Here is an 11,340-nt window from a genome sequence, read left to right as displayed (position 1 = left end):
TGAAATCCAAGTTGGTTTATGTTGCAAAATCTCACATAGCAGTGCATATCAAATGCACACACAGCATACAACACAAATTATGAGGATTTGCTGCAGTAAACAGTACAGAGAAATATGGGCAAAGTTTTCTGCTGTCCAGCTCACAGCTCTTCAAGAGATTTTCAACTGAGGAGAGGAGCAACGGTTAGCCAAAGTTAGCAGATTTTTGTCTCCTTGCCTTATTTGTGACGTTTCTATATTCTGCAATGTTGTTAAATAAATTGTTGTTTGTGTGTGTGTGTTTTTAATTCTGTAATGGCTTTGATTCATTTTCTATTCTGAACAAAAGATATTGCATTTCAATCTCATCTGAACAATATCACTGTGTATCCAAGGACTGTGTGTAGCTGGTCACAAACATGTAGATATGAGCCATTTAAAGTACAGACTCATTTCTGCAAAAACTGTTGCCAGTGAGCAGTTCCGATCATTGCAAAACATTTACCAAATTTTCCTGAATACTGTCAGCGTAATGAGAAGCAGACATCATCCAACCAGTTTCCAATTATTCACATGCACGTCACGGCGGAGAATTTTAGAATAAGACATATATAGTATTCAAAAGTTCCATGGTATATATGTACAATATCTATCTCTGTTCAATTCTTTCCCTCGTAGAACCTCGTCAGGAAGTCTGTTTGAGGAGGTCTCTCCGATTCATTGAAATAGCGCATTACGTGTGTCTTCTGCTTCCACACCCTGATTGTTTCTTCCAACTCCATCTTTCCCTGGACAGGATGGAAGAAGAAGAAAAAAAAAACCAAACAAACAGGGAATTAAACCTGGTACAGCCAACTCTCATCTTAATGAAATCCTTGGAACCAGAAATTTTCCTTAGTTACATCAAAATTTTGTTATACATTGTAGCTGAACAGTGAAGATATACAGTATGTCCCGAAAAAAATTACAACGTGGCCTTCCGCAATGATGGAAGAAGAAGAAAAAAAAAAAAAACCAGGGAATTAAACCTGGTACAGCCAACTCTCATCTTAATGAAATCCTTGGAACCAGAAATTTTCCTTCGTTACATCAAAATTTTGTTATACATTGTAGCTGAACAGTGAAGATATACAGTATGTCCCGAAAAAAATTACAACGCGGCCTTCCGCAATGATACATGTATCTTTAAAAATAGTGAATGAATCTTAATAAAAATTCAGGGTATGAGACTATAACTCATTGCCAACATCTTACAGAAAACTCCATTCGATTTGCTTCAGTGGTCAAAGAGAAATACGGAATTTTGTAGAGGATATCGGGAATCTCTTCTGTCCAAGTTCTGTCTATTGTTCACACACAAGATCATCGAAATGCTAAACTCGGAAGAATCCGATTCATGACATGCTTTACAACAATCCACATTTCTCTGTGACCGCTTAACCAAATTGAATGGGGTTTTCTGCAAAATAGAGCTAAGATGTTATACCTTAAGAGTCTGAAGTAGCACGTACACAGGTTGATCATAATAGGTGTTATCAATTCGAAAATCTGATTGTAATTTTTGGGGCGACTTACTGCAGTATGTCCCCAAAAAAATTACAATAAGATTTTCGCATTGATAATGCCCAATATGATTACATTTTTCAAATGCTACTTCAGGGTCTTGAAATATTATACTAATGATGCACAGGATAGAGTGTGTTAGTGAAGGTGCGGCGCGCTCGAGAGTATTGACAATGGTGCGACATGCACGAGGCGCAGCCGAGTGCATGTTTGCAACCGTTGTCAATACTCGAGAGTGAGCCGCACCTTCACTAACGCCACGAAATAATCCTGTGCATCATTAGTTTTATAAAATGGGTCGAAAACTAACAGCATTATTCACGTACCTTTGTGGGTCAATACCAGTCAGCTACATGTAGCACTCGCTCAAAAGTCAAGATGTCCGAAGATGTTCGTCCCAAACATTTACGCACGTCGCACTCGGAAATCCCGCACACTCACCTAGTACTGTACGTACGTATACGTACGCCACGTACTGTTATGCACAAGAAAGGCCGCCGGCTGTTGTGGCAGCCCGCGGCCCTAACTAGAAGTTGTTTACAGGATTGGCAGCTCGTATAGTAGCGCGTGACGCACTTGTAACAACTGATTGAGTGCGCACTGCTAGTGTAAAACATTGTGACGTACGTCAGGCCAGGGAGGTGGAAGAGAGACTCTTCTTAGTGCTTACCTGAAGAAAATAATGCACGCACACGTGACTCATTTCAGCGCTTCCAATTGGCTACATTCTTGAACCCATTTTATAAAACATTTTAGCTCTATTTTAGCTCTTTGACCACTGAAGCAAATCGAATGGGGTTTTCTGTAAGATGTGGGCAATGAGTTATAGTTTCATACCCTGAATTTGTATTTAGATTGATTCACTATTTTTAAAGATATCATTGCGGAGGGCCCCGTTGTAATTTTTTTTGGGGACATACTGTACATACAATGATATGATAATTTTGGAACCTGAATGTATACATTATTGTAACAAGATTTTGTCGTAACCATATTCACTATAATGTGAATGCACTGTAATATTAACAATAATGATTGGCCGTCATAGTAACTGCAACAATGATAATGACAACAATGTTTGTTGTAATAAAATCATTATGTGTGAAATTTTATCACAATTAGAGCTGCTCTTCTAAGGGGCCGCATCATTGTCAAACCAATCCTTACCTGGTAGCTATTTACACAACTGAGCTAAAAAAAAAAAAAAAAACAACAACAACAACAACAACAACATTATGGGTCAACCATCCCCGTCCAAGGATGTTTGAATCATGCAAGATTTTACAATGCCAGACTTAAAAGGCTGAAGCCTCCTTATTCATCCATCTGCAGTGCTCCCCATTCATGATGGGAAATGATGATGATGATGATGATGATATGAATGAAGATGATAATAATAATGATGATGATGATGATGATGATGATAATAATAATAATAATAATAATAACAATAATAATAATGAAGATAATTATAAATATAATCATACTTTTTCTACAACTATCATTACTTCTGCTGGTAACTTTGACATTTGAAATGTGACAATGTCCTTTTCTACATAAAACGACAAGAAAATTACAATCTAAACAGCCATAGAATCTAAACAGCATCAAAATTGATGATGTCTTCAACATTGATTGTTAAATGGAGTTGTTTCCTTGCATTTGCAAGCACAACTGTTCTGAAGATACAAAAAAAAAAATGAAATCATGGCAGTCAAGAGAGTGAATGCAATAGACTTTAAGATGAAGAGTGCTGTTATAAAACAACTACAACAAAACTATACAGTATAACCTTGTTCACTCCTTTTTTGCTGTAATGACAGACGATGTCATACCTTAATGACCAGCATGTCAACTACTCTCTGATCTGTGATGTGTGCATTCTTCATGAACATTTCTCGCACCTTGTTCCTTCCTTCCTTCACAGTTATATCAAGCTGGTACTGTTGGACTGGAGAGATAGGAGGGGGAAAAAACAATCAGTCAATACGATACAATTTCAAAATAACTGCCACTGTCATGACTGATTCTCAAGGAACTAAAGAACAAAAAATCAACAGATTTTCACTGTTTCATGATCAAAACTCAAAAACATTTGAATAAAGACAGGACACTCAGAATAGCCTCACTGACTACTCTGCACGTAGGCAGGTCTATCCAGTAAATGCTTGAGCACCGTGCTTAAACAGTCCAAAATGTAGGAGTTTATTCTTGAAATAAAGTGCAATGCATGATTGACCGATGCAGACAGGCTCTTTCTAACATGCAGGAAATGTGAGTGTTGAAGCTGTAAATCAGATCCAGCAAATACAGCGTGTGCACCACAAACTGGTGTACTGAGAATGGGCAAGGAACTGGACCTGTTCTTGGTTCCAGGAAGATAACATCAATCAGTCCTGATACATATTGATTATCTTAATTTGGTCCCTAAATAGAGCAGATTTCAGAATCCCGTTCATTCAGCCATTACATCCCCTAACATCCATTACACTGCATGTGTCAGTGTCTGGTAGTCATTGCACTATGGTAGTATGTACATAGTAAGCATCATATCACTCCAATACACTAGTGTTCCTCACAACTGTGTATTAAATGAAAGTATAATCACAAATACTGTAAAACCAGGGATTAAAACGCATATAAAAAATTTTGTCTACACCGTATGAATTGAATTATGCCAGTGGCAATTTGCAAAAAATTCATGATGTGAATATTTCTCTTTTTACAATAACACTAAAGAGCAAAAAAAAAAAAATATATATATATATATGTAGTATATATATATATATATATATATATATATATATATATACAGTAACATGTATTATATGTGGAATGAGTGAATGCAGCAATATCATCAGAAATTACTAGTAGCAGAATACATTTGTAAAGCTAAATTGGAATATTTGTTCTAAAGATAAGTATTTTTCAAGTTTTGGTGCTGCCAGAGCTGAATGAGAAGAATACAATACAACAAGTGTACTTCCACACCCGCTTGTCAAACGATCTCCAAACATTCACAAACTCACTCTAACTATCCAAAAGCATCAAATATTTGCATCTGCATGAGATTCAAATCCAGTAGAAAAGGAATTTTCACTGTTTTGATACTTTTACACTTGTCAGAATATGTCAACTGCAGCATCTTCACTCAGCAATAACTGCGTTGCAAAGGAGCAGACAGCGCAGCACTGTGTACAAAACACGCTCAAGGCAGCAAGCGCCGAATGTAGCTTTCTCATAGCAATCAGAGCAAGTTCTTTTATGGTATCTTTAAAAAGATAATACTTTCCGCCTTTCTCTCAGCTTGTACCCAGCGGAGGTAGTGATTGATTGAGGATTGGGGTTGTTCATGTTGTGTGTGTTTGTGTGTGTGTGTGAAAGAAGATTTGTGAAAAACGTGGTTATACATGTAAGACAAGGGTGAAAGTATATAAAGCCTGGCTTTAAAGGGAATCTCTCCCCTAAAATCTCGCCCCTAAAATTTGAGAGGTGTGAGAGCATATCCTAAGAACTCTGGAGAAAATTCTATCCCATCACAAAAAATGTCCAAAACTGTGAAATACTAATTTTAATAAATCAGCAAGCACTAGTGCGCTGCAATAGTAGCCAAATCTGAAAATAGTAGCTGCGCGTAGACCATTGGTGTGTGCACCTTTCCTTCGTTCGCCTGCGTCTGCACACAGCTATATCGAATACTGTCTATCGGTATTGCCTCATTGAGCCATATGCATCCGCATGAGTAGAGGCTGCTGCGGCTGCCTGGTCAGTGGCCTGGTGCAGCGCGGTAGCACCAACCTAGCTGCGCACGTGGCATGGAAATTTGCGTGCATTTGTGTGTTTTGAGAGTATTGTAGTACACTGATCGTACAATCCAACTAAGCAATCGAATGCAGTCGATAAGGCCAGAAGACTAGTACTCTTAGTTAGATCAAGGCGCATGTATTTTTGGGCATTTTAGAGATTGCTCTATGTCTCTTTATATATTGCTATATCTCTGTATGTGAGTAACGTTCCACTTTTAGGGATATTACCAGTACAATAACCTATAATGTCAGAAAACTAAATTTCTGTGTACAGATACACTTTAAGGCTATAGGAAAAGGGGGAAAAGGAAATGAAAGAAAGAAAAAACCCTGGAAAATGAAACAAAAGGTTTACAAAATAGAGAGTACACTAAAAGACAATGGAAGGAAATAAAGAAGATAAACATGCATTTATAATATAAAGGAAAGCAAGGGAGAAATGGATATGTTTGAAAAGAAAAGAGGAAAGCAAAGAGAAAATATACATTGAAAACAGAAAAGCAGTTAGGTAGAATAACAGAATGAGAGATGAATCAAAACTGGATGAAGGCAAAGATGAATATAAAGGAAAGAAAGAATTATACAGGTTGAAAAGGAAATCAAGAAAATGATGCAGTAGAATGACACATAAGAAAAAGATATTGGAGAGGATAGAAAGGAGAGACCCTGGTAGTTGGAGGGAAAAACAACCCATGCATGAAGAAACAATGAACAATCATCAGGCAGAAAGTACAGTTACAGTTAGGCCTACACATGAAATTGATAAAGTTAGACAAGAGGAAAACCACACAGAAAGGATTGAATGATAGGAAGGAAATGGGAATTATGGTATAGATTCTACCTGAAAATGAAAGAAGAAAAGATACTAAAGAGAAAGAGAAAGTGGCAGCACCCATTCGTGCACGCACTCAACCACGTTGAGGGTACATGTACAACCGCTATTTAACGCAAGACTTGGCCGAGGAAAAGAAAAAAACAAATTTTAGCTTTTCAGCAACACCAAAGAAAAAGACGCTGTGTCACTACATTCTGACCAAGTGAGCGACCTTTATTGCAAAGAGCATGCGCTGAACGTATTCGTACTGTGCTTGTGTACAGAGCATGCGCTGAACTAACCCCAGCGCGGGGCGCTTAGTGTTAAGCAATGGTACGTGTTGGGGTCGCTGGTGCAGTTAGCGCTGAACGTATTCGTACTGTGCTTGAGTACACAGCAGCAATCTCCAGAATTTCAAAAAAAAAAGCAATCAAAATTTTCCAATGATTTTCTGAAACTTGCAAATAGGTCTACTAAAAGTATTAAAACTTCACTTCTATTCGACTTTGGGGACTCAGACACAAGTATTTTAGGTTACTGAATAACAAGGGTGAGTTTGTAATTTTACGTGTTTGGAGATCGTTTGACAAACGGGAGCGAATTCGTAATGCAGCTGTCATTTGTATGACGCACCTCTTGACCCCCGGGAAATGTGCGTCATGGTCGCGTCAAGTACCACCAATTTGATGACGCGTGGTGCCGTCACGGGAGCAAAATGTCCGTCACAATACTGACCCATTATGTGCGTCATAGTCGGTCATTTAACCAGAGTGTGTCAAAAGGTTCGTTAATGGGACCGTCATGTAATTTTGCGAGGCTTCTTGCATGGGGCATGGTATCCCTCCGTAACATCTAAAACAAACTCGCGATCGCGAGTCGGCCGAATTCACCGGCTCCTGGAAACGCGAAAATGACACAATTTTTAATCAGTTTTATTATAACATACTGATACTCACTTCATTCTCGTATGTCTTCTTTTTCTATCTGATGTCAGACTAAAGGTCTTTTCAGAAAGTTTGAGTACAAATTTGCTCCAAAACCACACTACCAAACACGATTTGTGATTAAAATCATCACATACAGCCCGCGGCATCGCGAAGCTCGCTATCCTTCAATCGCATTCACTGTAGTGTAGCATCGACCGTCGACCGTGGAACCTGCAGCAAAACCACGTGCGTGATGTCGACCATGTGGTACATGTATACATACAGTACACGCGTACATACGTATACAGAAGGCGAGGCATGGCAGAGGCCAGGCCCCAAAACACATACAAACGATTATGGAACTAACATTACTGAGAGTCTATTAAAACCTGCATTAACTTAAAATAGTAAATTCTATTTAAACACTAGCCATATAAACCATGTACCTAACTTGGGTTTAATAAGGTTCGTGTTTAAATAGGCAGGGGCTTCAATCAAGCTGTTTTCGAATCGGGGAAGGGGAGGCAGGAGGTTACGGAAAAAATTACTGTGGCCAGGCCGTAGTTTCGCGAAACTAGATAGTTTGCCATAGCAACGTGTATATCAAAACACGCGTTTCTATGGGATGTCCATGAACTAGAAATTCGAAGTCATTCGAGGTTGAAGTGGTTTTTTCCTACGCATTTTTTTTTTTTTGTTGTTGTTGTTCATATCTAAAAAATTCGATTTCTTAATTTTTTTCAACTGGTATTTGGGAGTCTTGTAATATATTTAAAATGTTGATAGAAATTTCTGAAGATATTCAGAAAGTACGCCTAGGCGCCTACTGTTTGGATAAACGGTAAACATGCAGTCTACGTTTGATACGAAGAAATCATTACGTCTTTCACGAGGAAAAACATACAAAACAAACAAAAAACACCTATGAACGAATGTTGATAGCCAAAACTTTGATAAGTAATAAGCAGTTATCATGAGCGTGAACTGAAATTAATTGTCATGATTTTGTTGTCTAACCAGGTGATGACTGCATCTCATTGAACCTACTCGTAGTGAATTTCTCTGGGCATACGAGACCTTTTAAGTATTTCTGGCTCAGTTGCATTTTTAATTGACTGATTAATCGATCTTTTTTTTCTATTGTTCAGGGAACATAAGATATTCGATCAAGTACATTATATTCGACTGTTTGATGTTTCCTACTATGCGCCAAAAGAAAGGCTATAGAATCACGATATCTTTGCAATGATTCCTTTAATTCAACTAATGAGCTGGTTCTTCGATCGATATTTCCATGATATTTACACGCTGTTTATTCCAGTGCGCGCATTCTTCCGTCTGGCACGCATCTGGGTGTGGCACCTGCTTTTGTGGAAATTTCCACAAGGGGAGAGGGGTGGGGTGTCAAGTTTCTTCGAGCCGAAGAGACTGCATGTAAAACAATCTCTTCGCTCTAATTTATTGTCATACGTGCTTTCCCCTTATTCTTTGCTGATATTGAACATTTAGATTTAACTTTACGAAGGTTGGTAGCACGTGGTTCTATTTTGTTGTGAGGTGTATGTAATTTCTTTTTTTTTTATCATTCTTGGAAAGGAAAAGAAGAGTAAGGGGAAAGAAGAATAAGAGGGAAAGTAAAATGGAACGAACGGCACGTACGCTCAGCATTCACAGTAAGCCGTCTTTTTACACCAGCAGTTATCATCATCACCATCAGACATCACTCAGACCATTTTAGCCTTTTCCTATCAACATTAAGAAAAATAAATAACAAATACAAAGTATCAACACCTCCCAACAACACAAATATTTAGAAAAGACAACACACGGCTCACTACAGGGGCTGGTATCAAACTTCGTCGCTTCGATTCGAAAAAGTATTGCAGCAAAGCGGAGAAATCGCCGTTACGAAAATAGCAGTGCGAGACACTTGAAAGAATTACGTCAAATACTTCAAAGTATAAAGGGAACGGATAAAGTGATATAAAATGGAAGAAATCGTACCAAACGATGTGTGAGAAACGACAGTGGAGAACGGTAAGTTTAGTAGTAGGCTTAGGCCCTAGCAACAGTTTACAGCACCGAAAGCTACGCGAAAATAAGGTGAAAATAAATACACATTGGAAACTCGGTATTGCGACAAGATCCTTAGGATCAAGTCAATAAACGATACAAAACAAAGGAAATCAATTCATTTTGACCGGAAAATAGTTTGTTATAAGTATTCTGTTGTATGAGATCTCCTTTGATAGGCCGAGAAATACATCGAGCTTCCACGATACTCGGGGAAAGACAGTTCGAACGCTTTTCACCTGCACATACTGCAGTGCACATCAATACACGAACAGAAACTCACCTCTTCCTTGCAGAAAAATGATGCAATAACGTTACAAAAAACACACACAACACTCTAAAAATCATTTCATACTTAAGAGGCAAGGGACAAGCGGATGAAGAAGAAGAGAAAAAGAAGCAGACATTGCACAACGGAACGCTTCTACCCCGATTCGAATCGAAACAGGGTACTGGAGTGTAGTGGCAGCTGGCTACAGTGTGCAGCTAAGCTACTATACTAATGCTCCCCAGCCGCCCACAACATGGGGATACAGTACCACGGCGATCGAAGTAAACATCCAGGGTCCGTAGGCGACAGGGATTCACGCGGGCGAAGTTCCGTTCGGTGTACACAGTTCGCAGGCAGCGAATTGCGTGAGCGCACACAGAGCTCTGCAGCATTCCAGTCTGGCACGTACTGCGAATAACATGTGCGTCAAGGGTCAGTCATTTTCACGAAGAGGTGCGTCACCATTTTGACTGGTTAATGCGTCAATGTCTCATAGAGGTGGGTCACTTTTTGTGACGGAGGGTACGTCTTGGTACCTGAAAGGTATGACGCACATTGGTACTTTGACGCACCTATCCCGGGGGTCAAGAGGTGCGTCATACAAATGACAGCTGCATAAGTACACAGACTAGCGCCACACTTTAATTTATTATACTGATTACTGTATAAGTGGATATTTTCGCGCTACTAATTTTTTGCGCTTGGCCAGGTAAGAAGTGTTTCGCATGTTTTTAATTCCGGGGAATCAAGACATCACGCACAGGAACATTATGACAAGCAAAAATATTCACATGCTTTCATTTCCGCGCTAGTTTCTGGTTGCGCGAAAATTTCAACACCGCGAAAATTTCCACTCTTACAGTAAATTACACACATCACCAAATGTAACTTAGTACACAAACAATGGACTGTAGTGTAGTGTAGGTCCATGCACAAACGAAGGCCACCCCGTGCCGTGCGGCGTGGCCGTCGGGATAGCATCGATAGTAGGCCCTACACTACAGTACGTAGTATGTAGGGCCTACACCCCGGCCCAAGCAGTGTCATCGTGCAGTGCCAGTGGTAGTAGAATCCACAATGAATCATCAAAAATTCAAAAAGAAACAAAATAAAGTAAGCATACTTGCGTGTGGAACTTCTCTCCACCATGCCTTGTACAGCTGTCTCGCTCTCCTCCTGGCTTCTTCGGGAGTTTTGGACATAAATGGTTTCACTTGTTTTGCTACTGCTGCCGCACGGGCAGCCTGGCTGAGAGACGCCATGATCGCAGAATACGAGCGATCTAGGTGGTAGGCACTTTTGAGGCGAGAATGCTCTGCGGGAAGTAGTTTCACCAAAGGTCACAGATATTAATTATTCATGAGCTGGCGCGCTGACTGCCGAAGCCTTATTGAATATGTATGAGGTGGGAGATTCCCTGTTCCCCTGCGTAATATAAACGTACACCACCGAGTGTACGTCATGTAAACACATTTTGCTTGCACAGTTGCAACAGTATGTGTATGTATGTGTGTGTTTGTGTGTGTGTGTGTGTGTGTGTGTTTGTCCGTCTGTCTGTCACCCACTCGAGGGATGTCCATCGACAACTCACCCTTGCTGACATCCCGAAGATTCTGTACAAACATGGTTTGACGATGAGTTTGATCGTCATTGTGGTAAGTGCGTTTGAAGGGGAGTGAGAAGATTCTTCAAATAAATACTTTTAGTAGGGCCTAGTTGTTATTTTTTAATTTTTTTGTTCGTGGGGGGGGGGGGGGTGGGTAAAATGGGCTGGGTCAGGGAACACAGAAAAGTACAGCTAATGAAATCAGTCATTCTCTTAAGTTCTAATTGAATCGAAGTTCATCTCAATCAACCGTTAAAAATGACAACGTCTATAGTAATACCAAAGAGCTGTATTAGAGCTCT

General features: G+C 39.6%; 1 protein-coding gene across 1 annotated transcript; it reads right to left on the bottom strand.

Moving 5' to 3' along the window:
• Positions 1-10,726, bottom strand: LOC140231436 (NADH dehydrogenase [ubiquinone] 1 alpha subcomplex subunit 6-like). The gene is made up of 3 exons (XM_072311562.1): positions 10,556-10,726; positions 3,378-3,493; positions 1-767 (listed from the first exon to the last, which is right to left on the bottom strand). Exons 1-3 carry the CDS (start codon positions 10,692-10,694, stop codon positions 639-641), a joined length of 384 nt encoding a protein of 127 aa, XP_072167663.1. The 5' UTR covers positions 10,695-10,726; the 3' UTR covers positions 1-638.
• Positions 10,727-11,340: the final 614 nt, after the last annotated feature.

This window comes from Diadema setosum, chromosome 8, assembly GCF_964275005.1.
Source record: "Diadema setosum chromosome 8, eeDiaSeto1, whole genome shotgun sequence".
Taxonomy (NCBI): domain Eukaryota; kingdom Metazoa; phylum Echinodermata; class Echinoidea; order Diadematoida; family Diadematidae; genus Diadema; species Diadema setosum.
Note: the sequence above shows the minus strand (reverse complement) of the source record. Positions and strands in the feature narration are given on the sequence as shown.